The sequence below is a fragment of the Syngnathoides biaculeatus genome, chromosome 11 (assembly GCF_019802595.1).
Source record: "Syngnathoides biaculeatus isolate LvHL_M chromosome 11, ASM1980259v1, whole genome shotgun sequence".
NCBI lineage: Eukaryota > Metazoa > Chordata > Actinopteri > Syngnathiformes > Syngnathidae > Syngnathoides > Syngnathoides biaculeatus.
Window position 1 is genome coordinate 16,836,401 of NC_084650.1, and position 25,835 is coordinate 16,862,235.

At 43.6% G+C, this 25,835-nt stretch overlaps 1 protein-coding gene across 5 annotated transcripts in view; it reads left to right on the plus strand.

The window, feature by feature from the left end:
* The window catches only part of dlg3 (discs, large homolog 3 (Drosophila)), a 135,053-nt gene that overhangs the window by 21,371 nt on the left and 87,847 nt on the right, over positions 1-25,835 (plus strand). For 4 of the 5 annotated variants that reach the window (XM_061835328.1, XM_061835332.1, XM_061835329.1 and 1 more), the window contains exon 4: positions 2,026-2,157. In XM_061835328.1, the coding sequence (XP_061691312.1) occupies positions 2,026-2,157 (132 nt within the window). The remainder of the gene's footprint in view (positions 1-2,025; positions 2,158-25,835) is intronic. The other variant, XM_061835330.1, reaches the window with a different exon arrangement.

The following is a 25,835-nucleotide window of genomic DNA, read 5'->3' on the forward strand; positions in this document are numbered from 1 at the left end:
ACGTCAGGAGCCAGTTGAGATTTTTTCTTAAACACTGCTCTCTGCTGTGCTTTAAGGGGAATTGTGGTTAATGGTTCATTAACGCTGACTCCCAAGATGAGTAAATTAATTTATTTACTGTAGCTTATGGTGACAGTAGATTTTCCAAAATCTCTTGTATGTATGTATTGTCTTGTATGTTTGGTGCACTTACAGTATGATTGTATCCTCGCTGTTGTCAGTAAACTATGTGAGTTGTTTGTTTATGAATTATAAAAGATGAGAAAATACAAGATCAATATTGAGGAGGAATTAAATTAAGGCGGAATGGTGGATCAGCTGGAAAGCATTGGCCTCACAGTTCTGAGGACCCGGGTTTGAGCCCAGCGCCGCCTGTGTGGAGTTTGCATGTTCTCTGCGTGCCTGAGTGGTTTGTCTCCGGATACGCCGGGTTTCTTTCCACTTCCCAAAAACATGCAACATTATTTGGACACTCTAAATTGCCCCTAGGTGTGATTGTGAGTGCGACTGTTGTTTGTCTCCATATGCTCTGCGATTGGTTGGCAACCAGTTCAGGGTGTACACCGGCTCCTGCCCGTTGACAGCTGGGATAGGCTCCAGCACTCCCCGTGACCCTTGTGAAGATAAGCGGCTGAGAAAATGGGTGGTTGGATGGATGTATTAAATTAAAGGTAATGTAAGGTATAAGATGCAACAAAAGATTAACATGCTACATGTTGGTACGCAGTGATTAATAAGTCTATTTATGGCGCAATAAAATTTTTTGCAAAGTAGGAAGAATAATTTTATGGTGGCACACAACTCAAAATTTGTATTTAGGGTTTTATACTGTAAAAAGCCATAAAATCGATCACTTAAAATCCGCAATATAGTGGAGGTTCACCTTGTAGCTTCTAAAAGCTTTTAAGCACTTTTGTAAAAAAAAAATAATCCTGGGTTAGTGTTTTCTCACCGGATGCGTTGATGCTAATCCAGCCTTCTTCATAGATTAGAGTGCTGTCCATTTTCTATGACTCTCATCAAAGAAGTTATGGCCCCGTCACACCATGACGTTCTGGTCAACGTTCTCTGAACATTTCAATCGTTCTATTTTTCAGCGTTCTCGAATGAGGATGACACATCTGGTGTGGGATTAACGTGTGTCTAACGCACGAGAAGCGTGTAACAGAGACCAAATAAGATACCCCTAAAAACCATTAGCGTGTACTAACGCGTCACTGGCGCGCGACGAGCGTGTTGAGCGTGTGACTAAACGGGTGAATAACGACAGAACAGTGTTTTGCTGGCGTGTAATTTTTACAGTGGAACGGGTACGAAGACGTTGGAAATTTCAGTCACTTCAGTTGTTCTCGCGAGTTTGAACAGTCAGCATCATGCCGCCTAGACGAAAAAAAGGTGGGGTGCGGACTGCAAGTAAGAATGCAAAGCATCGGTTTATATACCCATATGCATGGATGTTCGGGAAACGCACGAATGACGCTCAATGGATGCCAAAGGACGTTCGTTTGACTTTAGTTACATGCTGTGTGCGCTAGGGGATTGTTCAGTGGTCGTTCACAGGTCGCCAGTGAGTCGTTCGCTGCAGCGCAAACGATTAAGTAACAACCAAGTAAAGTTCGAGTTACGAGTGACTAACGATAGCCAAACGCGTGCAACGCTCGCCGAACGTTCGTAAAACGTTCCACAAACGTTCCACAAACGTTCTTGAACGTTCTGCAGCATTTAAAATTAAACGTTGATGAACGCTGGTCTCGGTGAGAACTTTTGTGCATGTTCAAAACTTTTTTTTTTCCGGACCGGCGATTCCCAGCGATCATTGACGTTCACTAGCGTTCAAACAACGCTCTTCTGGCGCTATCCCGGCGACCATGGGCGACTACCAACGTTTCCTCAAACGCTATAGAACGCTGAGCAGAACGTCAGGGTGTGACGGGGCCATTAGCAGGTTTATTTATCAAAATGCAACTCGTACATTGGACAGTTGTTGGTTTGTAGTCGATTGACATTTCATTTTTCTCCTCTAAGAAGCCACAGGAAGAGGAAGAGAAGGAAGTGGAGGAAGGAGTTTCCCGTGTCCGGGTGACGTGCAGGGGAATTGATCACAAGTTGGAGCGAGTGTGTGGCCTGGTGACTCGATCGCACATCGACGCGCCCAAGGTGAGACGCTCATTTTTCTCCCGGGGGCACGTACGGCCAAATCTGTTCTTTAGTCTGCCACGCAGAGCATTCACTTCAAGAGTCCTGTAATATTTTTTACGTTAATTGAAATCAAGAGTCCTATAATATTTTTTTGTGTTAGCATTTTTTTTTTTAAAATCCCCAAAAGTTGATTAATATACTTTTACTTATACTTAGTAATTCTCAAAATGTGCTACTTCTTCTAGTAGTGTGCCAAGAATCACCAAAGTGTGCATAAAAATTGCGGTGACTTGAACTTTAAAAAAAAAAAAAATCTAGTTAGGTCGGTTTTATTTAACTTTTAAGTTCAATATATTTAAATTAAATCTTTTAAAACTGATTGCTTGGGTACAATTATTTCTAATAATTAGCATACATGTTAATGGAATCATGAAGTGCATTTTTTTCATGATGTATAAAATTTGGATATGGGCCTACATTATTATTTTACTATTGTATTTTTCATTAAATGTAACATTTTAAAATAGGAACGCATCAATATTTTACTTCCATTTGCATTGATTTTCAGTTGAAAAAGCCCCGCCCTAACGGCCCGAGGCCTCATTTTGTGTGAATTGTGTGAATCCCGTCATATTGCACCAAAGACCTGATGAGGATGGAGACCATTTTGTTTTTTTGTTGTTTTTTTTTTTTTTTTTTTTTCAAATGAACTACTTAGAGGTGTTAAGTGGCAAAGGCGACACGTGACTCGTTGCTCATTGTACGCTGTCACATTCCTAGATGGAGCCGTTTGATAGTAAGGCGTTGGATGTGCATGCATCTGTGTTTGTGTGTTTAGGTGTGTGTGTGTGTGTGTGTGTGTGTGTGTGTGAGAGAGAGAAGGAGGGAGTGGAGGAGGAGGAGGAGGCAGTGAATGGGAGGGGAAGGGGTGTATGGATGGAGGAAGGGAGAGATGGAGTGGGGGAGGCAGGAGAGACGGAAAGAGAGAGAGAGAGTGGGTGCAGTGCGGAGCTGGAACAGACACCCGGCGTTGCCATAGAAACCACATTCCTCCCCCGCCTGCATCCCCACTGACTGCGCTGCCTCTCGGTCTGTCTCTCTCCGCTTTCCTCTGGCTTTCGTTTGTCTTTTTTTTTTAATTTGTGTGCCCCGTTTGGCCGAAACACCCCCCCCCCCCCACGTCTTCGCCCCACCTTTTCTGATGCCGCAAACCTCGTCAGGTCTTCTTCGGCTCCCACAGTCACGTTGCCCGTGACGCATCTGTCCCACCGGCGCCAGGTGGTGCAAGGTGAACACGCGGAGCAGAGTTAGATCTGCCTTCCCCCGTGCACCGATGGGCACATTTTGTTTTCTCTGCGTCTTGTCTATTTTCTTCCCTCTTTTTTTTTTTTTTTTTTACTCCACCCCACCCTCCCCTTCCCTCTTCTGCTGAGCAGTATGCTTCACTGATGCCCCCTCTAGTCATCGCCATTCTGCCCACGCACAGGGCACCCCCCCCACTCCCCCCTCATCACCTATGGTGACTTTTAGCAGGTTTACTAGGATTGCAAAAGTCGGGAAATTGTCCGGTGAATTGCGGGGTTTTATGGGTGCACCTGAACAATATATAAATATATGTGTGTGTGTATGTACGCATGCGCACACACACACACACACACATATATATATATAATATTTTGGGATGCGGATCCAACCGAACCGAACCGGACTGCACAGTGGAATCAGCGCTATTAATAGGCCTCGGTGTCAGGGTGCAGCTGCTCCACGGCACGTACAGTACCGAACATCTCCAAGTGATGGAAGGGATGGGATGGCACAATTTGGCAGCGCTGAAGAAAAACGAGGGCAAATGCACAATTGGTAAACGCTACGGTAGCAAAGGTTCAGGAAAAAGTTGGAAACTTTGCGTGGGAATTATTTATGTGATTTAACTAGGAATGACCTTCCGTTCCCATTTAAATACAATTGTATTGTGGTGTAATTTAATCGATATATACAATATGGGGCGGTGCGGTGGATCAGCTGGAAAACGTTGGCCTCGCAGTTCTGAGGTCCCGGGTTCAATCCTGCACCCGTCTGTGTAAAGTTTGCACGTTCTCCCCATCCCTGCGTGGGTTTTTTTCCGGGTACGCCGGGTTTCTTTCCACATCCCAAAAACATGCAACATTAATTGGACACTAAATTGCGCCTAGGTTTTATTGTGAGTGCGACTGTCTCTTTGTGCCCTGCGATTGGCTGGAAACCAGTTCGGGGTGTCCCCTGGCTCCTGCCCGTTGACAGCTGGGATAGGCTCCAGCACTTAGACGACCCTCGTGAGGATAAGCGGCTAAGAAAATGGATGGATAGATATACAATATGGTGGACCAGTAGTTAGCACACCGGCCTCACAGTTCAGATGTGGGTTTGAATCGCGGCCTGTACCTCAAATGTTGGCTTAGTTGTGACGGTTGTAAGTTTTATTTGATCTGTTTTATTCAACAGTTTTGTCTCACGAGTGAAATGCTGTTATCCTACTAGTACGCCAAACTTGCCCTACTGGTGAGTAATTGGTGTGAAAGTGTAGAATTTTATCATGTCATTAGTAGTACGATTAACATGATGCCATGTTATTGGACTAGTAGCACCCAATTGTTACCAAATGCACATGTTTTCCATACTAATAACATGTAGATGTCATAATAGCATGCCAACGTTGTCCTCAATGTTAACTAGTAAAACCTTATAATGTAAGTACCGTAATTTCCGGCCTATAAGCCGCAACTTTTTTCACACGCTTTCAAACCTGCAGTTTATGGGGTGATCGGGCTAATTTGTGCATTTTTTTTCTCACGGCCACATGGGGGCACTTGAGCGGACAGGGTAAGAGTGAGACTGGTGGAATATATGTGCCGAGGAAGTGACTTTTACCGGTCCGGCCCTGTTAGCGCTGCGCTAGCGTGTTAGTGCCGTGTGTCAGCGATTTTTACCAGTATATTTTTTTTTTATTGGCCCTGTTAGCGCGGTGCTAACATTAGCGTTAGCGCGGCGGCTCTAGCGTTAAACTCTCTGTGTACTGTCTTTCTTTGTAAATATCTCGTGTTTCAATGTCGGTTTCAATGTGGGGACTTGCGGCTTTTACACAGCTGCGGCCTATGTATGTACCAAATGGTATTTCCTTTACAAATGTACCGGCTGAGCCTCATAACCAAGTGCGCTCTGTTGGCTGAGAAATACGGTGGTAGTAGTAATAGTACAAAACACTTGCAAACTAATACACAATTTTGCCTCTATAGTGCCGTGTATGTCTGACTAGTGAACCAAAGATGAACTACTAGTGAGGACAAAGAACATCAAGCAGTTTTTTGGAAAGCTGTTTGAACATTTATTCAGTATCCTGGTAAGAATGCTTCTAATGCATCACACATACCTACGAATTTTGCCTAGTATTTCACAAGTGCAGCACAGTAGTTTCCTCATAAAGTTTTTATACTAGTAGCCCAAGACTTAGTGGAAAAAACATAAGTAGTCATTCGATTTGTGCACAGAATTGTTTTACTTGTTATGAGCATACTGGTACATAGATCTTAATTCTGGATATCATAAACATGAAATAAATACTAAAATTGCTATGCATGTCTTGCATCCTCATCTCCTAACCGGTTCCCACTTTTTTTTTTTTTTTTAACCTGCAGTCCGCCACGATTACAGTCGGGCAGAACATGAGCTGCCCCTTTAAGCCCCCCTCACTACCGACTTGCCTTATAAGGTGTTGCATCCGATCAGGTGACAAAAAGGAGAAGTCGCTCACACAGCTTGTCATCGAAATGCCTCGAAATGACTCAACGCACGGGTCCGTGCGCCGGTTCGTATGGCGTTAATGCTCATTACGATAGTGTGCGTGTGCGCTCCAGGTTGTCCAGGTGGGTTTATGTAATAAGGCAGGCTGACGCCGAGCGGATTGCGTGGAGCTTTGCCCGCCAGGCAGTGAGTGGCGGCGAAAGAGAAGGAGAAACATCTCAGTCGAAGAGCGCCAAGATCACGCCGTCCTCCCCGTGCCATAAATCACACGCCAAAGTCCTTTTTCCTCTCTCCCTCGGATCGGGGGTCACCGTCGTCATTTTGGAACAATAAATCACCTATCGGTTGCCCAACCTATCACCCCCCCCCTTCGCCCCTTTGGTTGGTCAGTTTAATTGGGCGCGGTGTTCATCAAGGTTTGTGTGCACATTAAAAAGAGGGTGGGGGGGTGAAAAAAATTGAGGGAGAAACTGCAGGATTGCAGATTGTGCAGAATAGCGCGTGAGGTGAATGCCGGGCACATTTCTCAAACCTGCTATGAGTCACACAGGGGGATTTTGATCATAAAAGCGTCGTATTGTTGTGCGCGTACGGACACTTTGCACAGCTCTGATTCATTCGAGACGTCCGGTTCTAATGCGTCAAATCCAGTCATTGTAAATACGCCGTGCAAGGGCTTTACTGTGCTGGTTAGCCAGCTAACTAGCTAGCTAACTAACTCATTTATTTACAGATAGACAACATATATATATATATATAAACATTTTATTAATTAATCATTGTTTTTCGCTGGGTGAACTCAGTCCCTATCTTATTATTTTGTTTAGTAGGTTTTTTTGTGTTTATTTGTATTTTTTGGGGGGTTTTTGTGGCAGCACGGTGGCTCAGCTGGTAAAACGTTGGCTTCACAGATCTGAAGTCCTGAGTTCAATCTCGGACCCGCCTGTGTGGAGTTTGCATGTTCTTCCCGTGCCTGCGTGGGTTTCTTCCGGGCACTCCGGTTTCCTCCCACATCGCCAAAACATGCAACATTAATTGGACACTCTAAATTGCCCCCAAGTCTGATTGTGAGTGCGACTGTCGTCTGTCTCTATGTGCCCTGCAAATGCCTGGCAACCAGTTCAGGGCGTACCCCGCCTCCTGCCCGTTGACGGCTGGGATAGGCTCCAGCACTCCCTGCGACCCTCGTGAGGATAAGCGGCGAAGAAAATGGATGGATGTTATTTTTGTATTTTCTCCATTTGCATAATTATTTTTTATTTACATATTTGTTTCATGAATTTTATCTTTATCAATTACTAATTCATCAGTTATAATTTTTCACTATTCCCAACAAAGTTTGATGCCTGTGTTATCTCTTACATTTTATTTAATTTTTTTTACAGGCCAATTCAGTTTTTTTAAACAATTTTTTTTATACATGACTCTCGATATAGCGAAGGTTTCATGTGACATCATTCCCGGAAGAGGTTTGACCTCAGCCAAACCATATTTTGAATAATATAACAAATTTAGAGGTTCCATCGCGGTGTGTCTGTCCCTCCGTTTATTAGGTATGCCCAAGACTTTTATACAGCATTTTTCTTCATCTGACGGCATTGAGCGGCAAATACGCCTGGGCATGGAACGTTGCGGATCCAGTCAAAGGCTGCCAGTGTTGCGTCATGCGCTCACTCATGTGTGCTCGGATCAATTTGCTTACATCTTCCTCTCAAGCTGCTTGAAACCCACGCCCCGACCACGCCACGTCTCATCCCCGCTCTGATTGGTTTTGCTGGAGCCTCTTGGCGTGCTGTCCCGTAAATCCATGCATTCGGGGATGATATTTGTGATTTTCCGTTCTACTCTCCCTAGTTAATACATCTAAAGTAGGTAGGAGTGCGAGAATATCATTAAAAGAGGTGTGAGCTACTCTTGGATGTAATTAAGTGCGGCGGTGGGCGGCGTGCGCGCCTCCTGGACGGACTGCAACACGCCGGGCACGCTGACTTACATTCGTGACTGGAAAGCAGGGGGTTATCGAACTTCTTGGCATCCGTTTCAGAAGTGAAGTATTTCCGAGGACTGCCTAAAACGCCTTTGTTGAAGTGAAGCTTCATTGAGACAAAAATAGTGCTCGTTCCATTTTGTAGTCGAAAGACAATAGGCCTTTCCGACAGGTGATCTTAAGATCCGCCCCCCTTAGCTACATTCTGTATGTCCCACAAGCTTCCAAAATGGCGACTGAACATAACAGGTTTGAAGTCGATTGTCTATCGCGTATTCCAGATAATATTGCGGTTTGATTTTGCCAAATGCGTCAGACTCGTCCAAGAGAGTTCTACAGAGAGGTCACAACTATTTCATGCAAGGATATGTACACGGAATTAAGATTTTGGACGCAATGTTAGAGTTACAGCGAAACATTGGCGATCGATGCAAAAAGTTTGACGCCTCACAAATTTCATATTGAAATCCAACTGGATAAAATAGTGGAATCATACTGTGGATGTAAAGCAGGGTGAGTACTTTTTACTTGGAAAGATCACAAGTGATATCATTGTAGTCTTTAGAAGTGAGTTAGGATCGATTTTCGACATTTAAACAATGATGATTAACTCAGTCGGTACCGTAGTCACCAGATGTATTCATTTGACATGTCTCGTAATCAAACCCAGTGCTCTTTCGTAAACGTCTGATGGGATACAAATAGGCAAATAGACATTTCTCTTGCATGACATGGCACATTTATGTATCCTGTATGTACCTAACCTCGCATAAACATGACGCACTTCATTCTGCACGTCAGTGATACACTAACAAAGTGAAAGTTGTTCTCCTGCAATGTATAAAGCACTGATAATAATTCAAACTCGGAGAAGATACTTCATCACTTACCTTCATACATACAGCCTTGTGTTTGTTGATATTGCCCAGATTTAGTTGTACGTGCGCTCTTCCGCGAGCCTTAATCCGTCGTAGACACTTCGTTAACTTTTAGGCTTTGGAAAATGAATCAACCGGGCGCCTTGTAACCTAACAGGATAGCTTTCATCAGAATTGCGCATCTGAGGACCATTTTCTCTGTAACATTAACTTTTCCAAGCGCACGCTACTGACAACCAGTATTGCTTGTGGGACGACATGGCGGCAGGGGGCGTGTCTAGCCAGGGGTAAAGACAATGCGGCTATCTGATTGGCTATTATTGTACGAGTGATTGACAAATCTTTGTGGACATACCAAGAACTCTTGGATTTTCGTGATTATTTTGGATAGCGATGGAATGTCGTAATGTTTGTTTTATTGTCATCTAGGTGCAGGTATGCGCCTTTTAAAATGACACCACCTATTAATTTAGTGTGAATTATTTTGTGAACCCCCCCCAGGATATGGTCTCCGTTTGCGATATCATCTATGGACACGTACATGCAGAATATGTTCAAATCCCGCCTGAAAATTTCAGACACACCCACATCTGTTCCCGTCACACTCTATTAATAATTCATACATGCGAGGCTTTAATAGTGACATTCCCTCGGTCTCAATAAGAAAAAAAATACACCCCGAGTGTCACAATGCGCCACGTGTGGATTTGATCAATTCATGTCAGAGCGCTTTCCACATGCAGTCCTATTGTATTAGTGCAAATAAAATAAAATAACAACCTGTCTGTCCGACCAAGATTCACAAGCGTTTCTATCTTGCACACAGACACACACATGCATGCACACGCACTCAATCCATCCGTTCGTCCACCCACTCCAGAGCCCAAGCGTATAATCTTGTTACTTTCGTACACGTGTGTCGATGTCATCTCTGTTGAAGGGAAGATGTACACCCCCATTCTCCCCAGTTTGCTGTGTGTCTTCAAGGAGGCTTCCTGAATTTTTGGCGATTTTTGATCCAATCATGCACACGAGGGTGAACGTGATTTTATCGCTATGTAGCTTTGCGGTACAAAAGTTGGGGGTGATGTGGAATAGTTGTAGTCATTCATGCACCCCAATTATAATTTTTCTTCACTTTTTAAAGATTATGAATTTTTTTTTTTTTTAACCAAACACCTATTATTATCTGAATCCCGTAAAATAATCATCATTTTAAATCTCCAAATTAATTTTATACAGTTAACCCACACTATGTCGTAATTTATCTTTTTGACCCCCAATATGTCACAGAATTTTGGGGGACATCTTTTGTGTTTTCACACAATCCGGGAAAGTTGAAATTTGGAGTTGCGGAAATTGTGCCAGAGCATACCTGGCAACACTGAGCTTTATTTGATGTAGATGCAGCATTGAGAGGCAGAAAAAGTGTGTTTTAAGTTTAAATGGGTGTAAAGCATATGAAAAGAATAAAACTATTTTTAAAAAAACATTTTTTTCTAGATTGCAGAATTTTACTTATTGCAGGTGGGTCTGGAACGCTATATACAGTGAAGAAAATAAGTATTTTAACACCCTGCTATGTTATAAGTTCTCCCACTTAGAAATCACAGAGGGGTCTGAAATGTTCATCGTCGGTGCATGTCCACTGTGAGAGAGATCATCTAAAAAGAAAAATCCAGAAATCACAATGTATGATTTTTTTTAACGATTTATTTGTGTGAAACAGCTCCAAATAATTTTTTGAACCCCTGTCTGTCAGCTAGAATTCTGACCCTCAAAGACCTGTTAGTCCGCCTTTAAAAGTCTACCTCCACTCCATGGATTATCCTGAATCAGAAGCACCTGTGTGAGGTCGTTAGCTGGATCAAGACACCTGTCCACCCCATACAATCAGTCAGACTCGAATCACACTTGTAACATGACGAAGACCAAAGAGCTGTTCAAAGACACCAGAGATAAAATTGTCCAACTCCACACGGCTGGAAAGGGCTACGGAGAAATTGCCAAGCAGCTTGGTGAAAAAAAGGTCCACCGTTGGAGCAATCGTTAAAAAAATGGAAGAAGCTAAACATGACGGTCAATCTCAATCGGAGTGGAGCCCCATGCAAGAGATCACCTCGTGGGGATCCTTACAAAGGCGAGGAATCAGCCCAGGACATTTGGATGATATGGAAGAGTCATGGGAAAAGGTTTTGTGGTAGGATGAGACCAAAATGGAACGTTTTGGTCATAATTCCACCAACCACAGGGGTCTGAAATGTTCATTGTCGGTGCATGTCCACTGTGAGAGATAATCCAAAAAGAAAAATCCAGACATAACAATGTATTTTTTTTTTAATGATTTATTTGTGTGATACAGCTGCAAATAAGGTTTTGAACACCTGAGAAAACCAATGTTAATATTTGGTACAGTAGCCTTTGTTTGCAATTACAGAGGTCAAACATTTCCTGTAGTTGTTCACCAGGTTTACACACACTGCAGGAGGGATTCTGACCCACTCCCCCACACATATCTTCTCTAGATCAGACAGATTTCTAGGCTGTTGCTGAGAAACATGGAGTTTCAGCTCCCTCCAAAGATTTTCCATTGGGTTTAGGTCTGGAGAACGGCTAGGCCACGCCAGAACCTTGATATGGTTCTTACGGTGCCGTTACTTGTTTTTCCTGGCTGTGTGCTTCGGGTCATTGTCATGTTGAAAGACCCAGTCATGATCCATCTTCAAATCTCTGACTGATGGAAAGAGGTTGTTCCCCAAAATCTCACAAGACATGGCCGTGGTCATCCTCTTCTTACTACAATCCAGGCGTCCTGTCCCATGTGCAGAAAAACACCCCCAAAGCATGATGCTATCACCCGCATGCTTCACAGTAGGGATGGTGTTCTTGGGAGGGAACTCATTTGTCTTCTTCCAAATACAGTTAGTGGAATTATGACCAAAAATTTCCTCTTTGGTCTCATTTGACTGCAAAACCTTCGCCCATGACTCTTCTGATCTCATCATCCAAATGGTCACTGGCAAACTTAAGACGGGCCTTGACGTGTGCTGGTTTAAGCAGGGGAACCTTCCGTGCCATGCATGATTTCAAACCATGATGTCTTTGTGTATTACCAACAGTCACCTTGGAAACGGTGGTCCCAGCTCTTTTCAGGTCATTGACCAAGTCCTGTCGTGTAGTCGTGGGCTGATTCCTCACCTTTCGAATGATCATTGAGACCCCACGAGGTGATATTTCGATTGAGATTGACGATCATGTTTAGCTTCTTCCATTTTCTAATGATGGACATGATGAACAGTGGACCTTTTTTCACCAAGCTGCTTGGCAATTTCTCCGAACCCCTTTTCAGCCGTGTGGACTTGTACAATTTTGACTCTGCTGTCTTTGGACAGCTCTTTGGTCTTTTGGTGGAGGTGGACTTTTAAAGGCGGACTAACGGGTCTTTGAGGGTCAGAATTCTAGCTGATAGACAGGTGTTCAAATACTTATTTGCAGCTGTATCACATAACTAAATCGTTAAAATTGACTCTTTGAGGGTCATTGAGTTGGGAGTTTGGGCACATTGACCGGATGAAATACACTGCTTGGATTTCGCAATTAGCGGATCCGGGACGGCAAAGTGTTTCTGGATTGACTAATTGATAAGCATTTTTTTCTCTGTGAAATGATCAAGAAGAATCTCTCTCTCTCTCTCTCTCTTTCTCTCTCTCTCTCTCTCTTTCTCGTTCTTTCTTAAAAGCTGCCCGTTAAAAGCAGTCCCGAGAAACTGTCTGTGGTCCCGCCATGTTTACACAGAAACATGCAGCTGCAGCTGCTTCCATTTTGAAGGTTCATTGGGGGAATGAAAATTTTTTTTAACGGTAATACAGTATAATAGGTATACATACTAAAAAAAAAACAAAAATTACTGTTGTAAAACAAAGCATAACCCTTTTTTGTTCTCTGAACATTTATTAGGGATTAATCATCCATTTATTAATGTTCTTCAGTTTATTCATGCATTTGGAAAAGAGCTGTAGTTGCTAATGTGGTATAGATAATCATTATGAAATATTCTTACACCATAACATACTACTTGTGTATGGAGAATACCTTTTAATTTGTTTGGGTTCTTTTTTTGCCCCTCCTTAATTCACATTCCACTCCCCTTGAAAGATTTCACTTTTCAACATCTGGAATTTTGCAACCCCCACGTGCGTACGTACGTGTGTGACATTTTTCTGCCAGAGCTGTGACGTTATGGGTACGCCTGTCCCTTTAAGAGCAGCTAGCGGATAGCTCTCTGCTGCTGCTGCTGATGGCGGCGATGGCGGCTGATTGGTTCAGGCCATGGAGCAGGGGTGGGTGGGGGGCTCTGACGGTGAGAGGGATGCTGCTACGTAGTTGAACCTCCCCCACCGCCTCCCTCCCTCTCTCCTCGTCTCTCTCTCTTTCTCTCGCTCTCTCTCCCTCTCTCTCTCTCTCTCTCTCTCTCGCTCTCTCCCTGCACAATCTCCTCCCTTGCTCGCCCGCATCCTCGGAATAATCCACATCTAGGGCAAGCTGGCTGAGAGGCGATCACAGCTCAGCTCCTCTCTTCAGCCTGGGAGAAGAAGAGGCGGTACTAACCCTTTTCAACGCAGGAGGGAAAAAGAACAGCAAATTTTGAGCGCACCGGAAGATACGAAGAGTCGAAGAGCGGGATTTTTCCATCAGTGGACAGCGTTTTATTTATACATATTGTTTATATATCTATATATATATTTGTACACACGCTTATAGATATTTATATATAGATTCAATTATTCCTGTACATATCCGTATTTGTGCTTGTCTGTTTATATTATTTTTATATGTATTTGTGTGTGTATATATATATATAATATATATATATAAGCAAAACATATATATCCATATATATATATGTGTCCATATATATGAATCTATATGCTTATCACTGTGAAACAAGAAGATTCTCATCTCATCAGGGCTGGTCTCTGATTGCGATCGTATCTAATATTTTCCGTTTTTGAGCTTCTACGTCAAGAGGACAAAGACGCCGTGCCCATTTTGTATTTTTTCTTTTCCCATTGCTGCATCCCCTCGCCGTCTCGATCTCCATTTTTTGCCTCCTTCACTTCACAGCCGAGAGCGACGGGATTTGACGAAGAGAGCGAGCAAAAAAACCAGTCAAATTCCTGTGATTAGTGTGCTTCTCCGCTGGCATCTGCGCTCCGTTTAGCCCGTCGCGGCGCCGTGTAACATCAGCCCAGCGTCCGCCCAGCCAGCATGCACAAACACCACCACTGCTGCAAGTGCCCAGAATGTTATGAGGTGACCCGAATGGCGGCCCTGCGTAGGATGGATGCCCCGGCCTATGGAGGAGACTGGCAGGCTGAGCCCTATGGATACCCGCCCGGGTATGGAGGAGGCCAAACCTTACCCGCTCCGGCCTCCGGGGGAGGAGGCAACATGGGTGGAGGAGGAGGAGGTGGCGGTGGCGGCGGTGGCGGCGGAGGAGGAGGAGGGGGCACCTTAGGGAGAAGTAAGGGCAAGATGATGTCTGGCGGTGGGCCTGGAGGCCCCAATCCAAAAGGCCAATCCAAAGGGGGGCCCAAAGTAAATGGCAACAACTCAAGTGGACAAGGAGGATGGTGGCCTGAGTGCACCTGCACCAATCGGGAGTGGTATGACCAGGTAAGACGCTGGGACATGTTTGAGGTTTTGGTGTAGGGGATAGTCCTGATACCAAGTCTATCATCCACTTCAAATCTCGACTAGCTACGACTGTTTGTTTGGGCCTCGTCGTAGGGAATCGTTCTTATACCAATTCATTAACCCTTTTCAAATCTTAACTGGTTCAGATCGAGAGATTCTTTGGGTCTTGGTGTAGAGAATGGTTTGGATACCGATTTATTAACCCTCTCCAAGTCTACACTAGCCAAGACTGAGGGTTTCTTTGGGCCTTAGTTTCGGGAACTGTTCTGATACTGACTCTTTCACGTTTTTCAAATCTAGATTAGATAAAATGCAGGGGTACGTTTGGGTTTTGGGGTAAGGAATGGTTGTGATACCAATTCAGTAACCCTCTTCAAATCCAGACCAGTTAAGTTTGAGAGTTTCTTTGAACCTTGGCATCGGGAATGGTTCTTCTGGCAACGATTCTTTAATCCTCTTCAAACCAAGATTCAAAGACACACATACCGTCGCAGATCTCATTTGCAATTTTAACTGGTGTCTTTGCCCCGGAAGACCTTTAGATAAAATTGTAAAATATATAGTACGACGCAATGTTTTGTAGTTCTTCCAGTTTGTCACCTCTTAGCTTTCCCGTTGACTGTGACTGTGGCAGGCAGGAGTGTGGGAAGGACTGAACAGGACTGATCCAGTTTGAGTGCACACATGGAGATAATGTTTGTGCATTTGATGACTAATCCGTATAGATTTGAACACTCCTTGACTTCTGTGCTGATTCAGTTGTCCTAGGCCCGAAAAAAGAAAAAAAAAATGGTGCATTTTTTTGTCACAGATGCAGTTATGTAAAGACGTCTCGTCACAAGCCGAGAAGCGAAAAACGCTCGACTGTTGCCCCGTGTTTTGAGATAATGAAATACCGTCACTTCCGAATCTTATTAATGGACTCCATTTTATACAGCGAGAATCCCGATTTTGACGATCGCGTCCTCCGCAAAACTCACAGCTGTAATTCTGTCGTGCACCCAGCCCGGATTATGAATGAAACTGCTACGTTGCATGCTTTCCATTTTGGGTCTGATTGTATTTACTTGAATGGCATTACAGTTGAGAGGATGGAGGGAGGGGGGGTGTAGCAGCCTCGGAAGCATTAACTAAGCAAGGTGTATGTGAGCTCAAGTGGGGGGAAGGGCCATGCTTGTCGGGCATGAGATGCAAGGAACATTTCCTTGCCATGCACGAGTATGTGTCAATGTAGTGTGGAGCCACTTGCATTGGCTGTTTTTTTTTTTTTTTTTTTTGCGTGTCCGCATGCCACATTTTAAACTGTGTGATGGGCTTTCGGAGCAAGGATGCGAGAAAAAGAAGCGCCAGCACAGGGGCAAAATGGAGGCTGGGTTTTTCAATGATGCCCCTGAGCAGAGGAGCAGAGACGCAGCTCGGATAGAGATAAGGAAATGCGGCGCCTCCCCCCCCCATCCCCTCTCCATCTATACTCTGCTTTCATTTTACACAATCGGCACAATGTGCGATTATGTAAGCAATTACTGTCACGTAAGTCATCTGTATAACTATCTTCTATTGCTCATTTGAAGCTGGCCGCATCAAAAATGTTTATTTTTTTTTAGACATCTCTATTCTTGTGATCATACACCCTTTCTACCTGTTCTAAAAACCCAACGGCAAATACATAATTGTTGTCTTTTTTTTTTATTTAAAGTATATCCAACTGTTTTGTATGTATGTTTTTCGAAAATCCCGATCTTTGTGGCCATAAAAGTACACCTGAAACCTCGATCTATTTTAAAACAGTGCAGCAAATACCCATGGCAAGCAGATTTCAGTTAAATTTTGTGTAAGTTACATTTCAAGTAGGGTGTAGGCCGCCTTTCACCCGAAGCTAGCTGGGATAGGCTCCAGCTTTCCCACAACCTTTGTGAGCATAATCGGTTTGGATAATGACATGACCTGATAGTTCAAGTATGTTTCTGACTAGCATATTTAAGGTTTAGTTGGAACTTTTGTTCATGACATCTGAAACGGAATTGTGACTAGCCATAATGACAATTACAAATCGTCCACCACGACAAACCCCAATTCCAACTAAGTTGGAAGATTGTATAGAACGTAAATAAAACAAAATATAATTATTTGAGAATTCTTATCAATTGAATACATTACAAAGATGTTTACTGTATTTTCCGCACTATAAGGCGCACCTGAAAGCCTTGATTTTCTCAAAAGCCGACGGTGCGTCTTATAATCCGGTGCGCCTTATATATGGATCAATATTGAGCCTTTAGTGCAGCGCCATCTAATGGATGCATAACGTACCACCAGCCTATACTGTAGTCTCTATTCTATGCGCCTTATAATGCCGTGTGCCTTATATATGAAAAAAGTTTTGAAATAGGCCAGTCATTGAAGGTGCACCTTATATTGGGGTGCGCCTTATATATGAAAAAAAAAGTCTTAAAATAGGGCGTTCATTGAAGGTGCGTCTTATAGTGCGAAAAATACGGTAATTCTTTCTTTTTTTGCAAATATTTTCTCATTTTGAATTTGATACCTGCAAAATGTTACAAAAAATGCTAAAAACAAAATTCGTATTTGGAGCGTTTAATTAAGTTTATTTGAAACTGGTGAGTGCTAAGTTGTATAAAAGTGTCTACATCTACGGTCCATAATACCATCGTAAGATTCAGAGACTCTGAAAAACTCTTGCACGTAAGCGGCAAAGCCGAAAACCGACATTGATTGCCCGTGACCTTCCATCCCGCTGGCTGGACTGCAATAAAAAACCAGAGTATTGCCATGTCGGCTCAAGAACACTTCAGAAAACTATTGTCGGTTGACACCGAAGATGCCGCTTCTAAAATCCTGACAGCAAATGTCCATTCTAACATTCCATGCAGATTGAAGTCACATTGGAATAAAACGCACTGGAATTGTATTGAGATAGAGTGATGGGAGAAATGAGAGAAATAAGCCAATAAAGGCAGGCAGTGTGGCGAGGGGGGGGTATTGGTGGTAGTGGGTGCGGGGGGGATGAGGTGGGGGGTTGGTGGGTTACGTAAGAGGATGGAGCCGGTGGTGCTGTCAGAAAGAGGAAGAAGGCCTCTGACAGCGTGGACGAGCATCTGTCCCTCCTTCCCTTCAAACCAAGCCGACCATGTAGGAGCGGGATAAACCCGCCCTGACAAACGGCTCATCCTCGGGAAATGGGAAGACTGAGGACCCCCCCCCCCCCATTCCATGGCTAACTTATACACAAGCCTGGGAGAACAGGGTAGATATCAAACGTGCCCAGGCACATTGAGCGTGCGCTTTGGCTTTCGTAAGTCTTGTGGCGACTGCGACAGGAGGCAATAACTTTGTTATTAGCATTAGCATAATTGCTATTAGCATAGCAGCATCCCTCTTAGCTCATTCCCAACCTTTTTAGCAAGACGTCGATAACATCATGGACATTGTTGTCTTCCGTAGACTATATAAAATGTATCTTGTGCACTTTACATTAAATCCAATCAATATGCATTATAGAGGTAATTAAAAATATATATATATTATAGTTTCACCCATTCTACATCTAAAACACATTTAAATATATTAAAACACACTTCACGCTTTCAAGAAATGTATGACATCACTGAGGAAACAAAACAAAAACTCCATTGCACACGGCACAGTCTGCTTGTTTGTCACTCCTGGTTAAAGTTTACTGTAAAACTGACATTAAAAAAATTCAATATTTTAATGTTATCATAGAATACAAAATGCCACAGACGGGCTTATTGAAAATAGCATATATCTTAACTGCTACTTAAACACACATGCAGCAATAACATCCAGCAAAAGAAAATTGTAAATTTATATAATTGTATATTTAAACACTGAGAGTAAAGAGTAAATCGGGGCAGTTGTTAGTCAAGGTACTGCTATAATTCTCAACCTTGGAGTGTGTTCCGGATTAAAACAAAAGTTGAATATCCATAGATTCCCAAAACGAAGCACATAATTCTTCTATTTCCAGCGTTCTAGCTTTGTGAATATGTATTTTGTAAATTAGCAGTGACCAAAACAAAATGATGGAAAAAAACTCAACTAACACACTTCGGATGCCATTGTCTCCATTACCCCAAGATTGGACAGACTAAAATTTAAACTCCATTCATCATAATAGTGACTAGTATTTTGAATAATTTCCTTGTATATATATATATATATATATATATTATTTATATAAAACTGGTCAGCAGTACAGAAAAGGTTGGGGAGCGCGGACTTCAAAGACGTCCCTTTTGAATGTAAATTTTGAAACTGGAGTCTTATCCGGAGCTTCAGTCCGAAATCACCCCTCATTTTTCCCCGGGGCAACCAATCTGTCTTTGTGCAGCTCTGTAGCTATGATTGCCTTAAAACATTCATGCCATTTTTATTTTATTTATGACCACGCCGGCTCATTTCCTTCTTCAAAATCTTGTTTTGTTGGTGACACAGTGTCCGTACCGTCCGCGCGTGGCGTGGATTCGGATTCATTCACGAACACGCCGTTCGGCTTCCGTCGGCGATTTCCACTTGAAAGCCTCGAGGCTTTGATCAAAAACGCTCGTGCGTGCATGTGTGTCTTCCGCAGTCACATTGAGTTGTCGGTGTCATTGACGCGTACATCCGTCTGATAAGATTTTGTACGCACTGATGCGATTTGCCCTTCCCTGTAACAGCATCCGCGGGTATTAACAAACCGGCTCGTTTTGTGCTACATGTTCTGTACGTGCCTCGCGCTTCTTGCCGTCTTGAAAATGTCCGTTTTAAATTTTCTCTTTGCCTCTTTTATGCAATAGCACCGGTTGATACATTAGGTTGTGCCATATATATTACCAAATGAATTGTCATTGTCTTAGGCGCATACAACGGTACTTCGATTTAAAAGTGACCCGATATACGGGATTACCGAGATATGAGCCGTCCCTCGGCCAATTTTTGGCTTTGACTTGTGAGCAAAGATTTGAGATACGAGCGGTAAACGGTAGCGGTGAACTTAGCTCATATCTTCTAGCATCAACACCCATCCATCCATCCATCCATCCATTTTCTTTGCCGCTTATCCTCACGAGGGTGCAGGGGTGCTGGAGCCTATCCCAGCTGTCAACGGGCAGGAGGTGGGGCACACCCTGAACTGGTTGCCAGCCAATCGCAGGGCACATCGAGACAAACGCTCACAATCACATCTACGGGCAATTTAGTGTCTCTAATTAATGTTGTATGTTTTTTGAATGTGGGTGGACACCGGAGTGCCCGGAGAAAACCCACGCAGGCACGGGGAGAACATGCAAACTCCACACGGGCGGGCCCGGGATCGAACCCGGGTCCTCAGAATTGTGAGGCCAATGCTTAACCAGCTGAGTCACCGTGCTGCCGCATCAACACGGTGTTTTATTTTTTTACCTTTCAATTATGGTTAATATATTTGAACACAAACATAGAAATGACCATTTAATGTTCCAATAATGATATATATATATATTCTTTATCATCCGTGTAAAATGACTAATACAGTGGGGCTGGACCACGTGCATAATACTGATGACTGTTTTGAGTTGGGGGGGTATTTCTTGTTGCATATAAAGTCCATTGTCTCATTTGCGCCATTAACTATTCAAACATTTTTGCGCTTCAGCACCCGCTGAGTGTACTGTTGAAGATGACACTAAGACTCTAAACCTGAAGGGAGGTGGAAACTGAGGCATTAGCAAGTGCAATGGAAAAACTGCCAGTTTTGGCTCGGATATACTCGGGTCCTTCGAGATGGATTTATGTTTTATCACTGTTGTGTTGTCGAAAGTTATATGAAAACCAGTGTTTGATGTTCAAAGGAACAGCCAGCAAGGGAAGAGGGACGAAGAATGGTGGAGCCAGGGCTAAGGTGTCATTCGCGTAAAGTAGAAATTGACGGAAAAAATTGCCAAGAGGTAGGATGTAGGCGATAAAGAGGAGGGGGCCCCAAGATAGAGCCCAGGTGGACACCAAAAGAAACAAGGGAGACTTGGGGTTTGAATGATTCCATGTGAACAAACTAAAGGGGTGGGTGTGTAATGCCAATGTACTGGAGCTTGTTCAGGAAACAGATGTGGGAAATGGGATCAGAAGCCGCAGTGGAGTCAGATCAAGGGGGATGAGGATGGTGCCTAGGCCAGAGGTGGTTTTGGTGAGTGCTGCTTCAGTGCAGGCTGAAATTGTTCATACAGATTATTACAAGTGGGAAATTGGAGATTGGGTGAAGATTATTGAAATTATTATGTTTTTCAGTATTGGAGATGATGAAGTTTTGAATCATGGGATTCCACTATATTTCATTTCAATTTTAATTTTCACTTGTCTGCCAGAGCAAATGGTACGAGTACCTCAATGGACACGCACGTGCGCACACACACGCAGGCCCAACAGTTTTGTTGGGTTGGAATCTCGATAAAAGTGGAGGCCACGGTATTTTATTTCAACGTCTAATTTTCTTTTGCCCGCTATTGCAAATAATAATTTTACATTTAGAACACACACAGATACACCTCCACACACACATACACACTGATGCCCGACAGAGACCTTTTGCTAAAAACAAAGTGTTCCTGTCCCATGAGAATAAAGAGCAGCGGCTGAATCATCATGGGGAGGCAAATGCACTGTGAAACAAGGGAGACAAGACGTTCTGCAATATTTATTTGCGCTTTGACAAAGGTTTGCTTTTTGTGTACTGAAAGCGAGCCTGTGACCAAGTGGGGGGGGGGGCCAAAAAAAAAAAAAAAAAAAAGTCAGACATGTAGTACACGGCCCGCGCCGCCATTATGTGAGCGAGATGGCCGATGACCCGAGCTGCGTTAAAGTCCCACGTCACACCTCTGCAAGTGTTAGCGCGGAGGTGGTTGTGCGGCGAAAATGTAGGATTCCCGGAGCCGTGCGATGACGCTTGGTTTTTGCTCATGAGCAGAAGTGGCAAATGTAAAATGGAGTACAGATATCTGTTTTCAAATATTGGTCGAAAAATCAGTTATCAAGTCAAGTACAAATACCTTAAAATCCTACTTTGCTACAATAACAAAGCACCTGTATCTGGTTCCTTCTCATCACCGTTCTTGACGGCAGCTTCATGCGGCGTCTCTTTGGTTGCTACACGTGCGGTTGTCCTACTGGAAGGCGAGGCTTTTGAGCCTCAATAGCAACGTCTTTGAGCATTGATTCGATATCCTATGTGTGCGCCGAATGCTCGCTATTCTTGTACAATTTTGCCCTCATTTCCAACACCACTAGTAGAACAACCATGTCTTCGTTCTTTTCCTTTCGGCTTGTCCCGATTAGGGGTGCGTGTCATCTTTTTCCTTCTCCGCCTAGCTCGTGCCTCTTCCTCTCCAGCACCCACAGTCTTCATGTCCTCCCTCACAACATCCATCAACGTTTTGTCTTTGGTCTTCCTCTCACTCTTTTGCCTGGCAGCTCCATCCTCAGCACCTTTCGACTAATATACTCACTCTTTCGCCTCTGGACATGTCCAAACCGTCTTAAGTCTGCTCCCTTGGACCTTGTCTCCAAAACATCCAACTTTGGCTGTCCCTCTAATGAGCTCATTTCTAATCCTATCCAAGAGCGAAAACCTCAACATCTTCATTTCTGTTACCTGGAGTTCTGCTTCCCGTTGTTTCTTGAGTGCCACCGTCTGTAATCCGTACATCATGGCTGACCTCGCCGCTGTTTTATAAACTTTACCCTACATCCGAGCGGAGACTCTTCTGTCACATAGAACACCAGACACTTTTCGCTTGGACCCGTTTCTTCACTTCCTTACCACACTCACCATTGCTCTGGATTTTTGACCCCATGTATTTGAAGTCACCCACCCTCGTCATCTCTTCTCCCTGGAGCTTCACTCTTCCTCCTCCGCCCCTCTCATTCGCGCACATATACTCTGTTTTACTTTGGCTAATCTTCATTCCTCTCCTTTCCAGCCAGTGCCTCCCTCTTTCTAATTGTTCCTCCACCTGCTCGCTGCTTTCACAATATCGTCTGCGAACATCATAGTCCAAGGGGATTCCAGTTATCCAATTATGTCTTACTAACGATGTTTTTTTCCCCCCTCTCACGACTCAGTGGGCACTATTAGAATAATTTTTGTTACTGGTGTGGTAAAGCTATGCACTAATGAACATTTGTGTTATTAGAATTGCAATTAAAGCATTACATGTTAACTAGAAGATTTTGATAGTTCCGAGTAGCCCTAGCACCACGCTGTTGTCATGGATGTACAGTTTTTGGCTGACTCGTCACATGTAGATGATGTACTGTCGCACTAGAGCGGCTCCAATTACCCGAGACAAATTCCTTGTATGATTGTGACATACTTGGTGAAAAAAGTTCATTCTGATTCTAATGTATTGGTGTGCACTCGTCGTATATTGGAAGGGAGTAGTGAGAAAAAAGTCACTAGTAAGAACTAGTAATTCTACTCTCTGTTGGGAATATAGTAGTGTGCAGAAATGACATACAGTAATGTTAAAGACCGTAAGATATAATCATTGTATTTGTGCGCCGTAGTGGTTCTACTAGTGTGCTGAATTGTTTTACTAGTGAGGACAAAGAGCGTGCTAGTACAAGGAGAATTCAGCAACCTAGTAAGAGACGAAAAAAACAATCCTCAAACGGCTTGCCATACGCTTGTGTGTTCATATGGCGGTTGTCACCACCATATCAACCTGGCCCCCCTCCCTCCCAGAAATGGGGGAGAGGATTGTTGTTTGTTTGCTTGCTTGCCTGCTTTGTTTTATGTCGGTTTTTTTTTTTTTTTTTTTTTTTTGTATTTTTGCTGATCACAGTTGCGACTGGCCTAGAAAATGACAGCACGCTGGACTCCTGAATCAGCGATGGAGGCAGCAGGAATACAAGTCTCACACAGGGGACTTTAGCGGAATTGTGGGGCAGCGTTAAGTAAAATGTGGCTATTAATTAAAAGAAACCCATAAAAGCGTGTTTTCGGCAATAGATGCAGATTTATGTTTGAGTAAAGCGGGATACACGAATACAAACGGGTAAAAGTTTTGTATTATCCAACCCCGCGATTGTAGACGAAAATCCATTATGAGGTTTTATCATATGGTGTGTGGTGCGTCTTGAACAAATTTTCTTCCCCGATCTGATCGGTCAGGATAGGCAATTGTAAATGCAGTACCAAAACTATTCACTATGATCAGAAATCTTTGTATGTGTGTGTTCAACATGACGTTCAACCACTCTACGGACTCCATGGTTGTGACATGCGCTGTAACGATAGCATTTAAAGGCCAAAATAAAGCCCTCCCAGAAACATTTATCTCCCCCCGCCGAGAAAAGATTCTCAGATGTTTCTGACAGATCATCCTGAATAATTATCTTTCCTCTTCAATCTGCTCTGGTAACAGTTGGGGCTGACAATCGAAAATGTTTTGTCAATTCAATAGTTGCCAATCCTTAAGTTTGTGGTCAATGCGAACCTGGGCCAATCAACAGATTGTGACATAATATGTAACAATAATCAATTAAGAAGCTGAGGCGTCTACTATCTACTATGTTTCACACGACAGTTTCGTTTTCAGTATTTTACTGGATTCCCTGTGGAAACCTGCTGTCTCTCAGGTCAGTCTTGGTACTACGACTGACGTCTGGTTTTAAAGGAGAAGATTCGCGATTGGCAGTGGATATATGGTTATGTGTGTGTCGTGCCATCATCTCAAGCGCGCCACATGCGACGAGAGCAGTGAACGCACGCTTGTCGATTATTTTCTTCATGGTGAATGGGGTCTGTCCTATTTGGGAAATCGGTTCAGATGTTTCAAGTCGCTACGTGTTGTGTTCTAGCAAGCAAAACGCGAGCATCCTCTGCAAGGTAACATCCCCCACATGTTCCCGTGGCTCGGGTGCAGATCACAATCAATATGAGTGGAGAGCTCCTGAAGCTTTCTGACTCCTCTTCATTTCTGTGGGGGTGTGTGGGTGCTTTTAGAGCTGCTTGCGCTTTTATTGCTTTCATCCGACTATTTTATCAGCTCTGTTTTCCGGTCACAGTCGAACATCAAGAAGAAACGTCGTGCGATTGGGGCTTCTTGTTTATTCCAAACAAAGTGTTGCTTTTTAATTAATACGTTTTAATCGTAATCGCTCTTGCGCTTCCACCATGGGCTGCGTAGGCCACATGCCAATATTTTGCGTCATACGGGAGCAATGAAGCAATGTGTAATTTGCCAGGAACCCGTTAATCATGAGGGTGACGTTCCAGATCCACCCGCGATATGTGAAAGTTAGTAATTTTTTTCGTCCAGTTTCACCCTGTTTCCTTAAACAACTTGTGGAAACACACATTTTAAAGTATTCCTTAGCGATTGTCGTCACTTTCTTACAGTCAAGAAATGACAAAATATGATGTAACATCACTTTGAGGAGACTAAGACAAGAATATCACTTGTGCTTGGATCAAGCTACAAGACAAATTTGGTCTATGTCAGACTACTGCCGTAAAATCTCGGACAGACCGGAAACGTTACACGTGTGTATTCTGATTTTATGGCCACTGGGCTTTATTTTGTCAAATCCAGCACTGTCGGAGAGGCATGACCAGAAAACACGTCTCCTTTCACGCCAACCGGATACAGCGGTAACCGTGGCAACAAGAATTTGTTATCAAACGGTAGATTGCCAACGGAATGTGGGGGGGGGGGGGGACAAAAAGAGGGGAAAAAAAATCTTGGCATGCTCTGGAGAAGATGGTTTCTCGTCTTCGTTCATGTAGGGATCGAGATACGCATGTTCACATACTTTTAATACGATACAGCAACAAAATGTAGCCTAGAAAGCTAGTTTTCGCACTGCTCGTACAGATGCTGGTGCTCTGTTGAATATATGCCGGAAATGTCAGTAAACTGGTTTGTGTGTGTGAATCTTGTTGCTTGACAATGGCAAGCACGGAATGTGACGCACTTGTCATCATACAGAATCTCATTCGTCGACATCAAGGCGTGCTGTAGGAGAGTTGTCATTTTTATACCACAATACACCGAAGAATTCCTAAAAAGGCTAGACCTCATTTGGCATCGTCAGGCCAATGCTGGGTCTAAAATCTTGTAGTGTGACTCCAAATTAGAAGCAATGGATGTTTGCTGCAAATTTTCTTATCAGTCCTTGATGACTGATGCCAGATGATTCACTGTAAAACCCAGACGCCTCTGTGGTTCCCGGACACCTGCCTGGTGAGGTGTTCCGGGCTTGTCCCACCGGAAAGATACCCCGGAGACACGCTGGAGAGACTTTGTCTCTCGGATGGCTTGGGAACGCCTTAGGATCCCTCCGGAAGAGCTGGAAGAAGT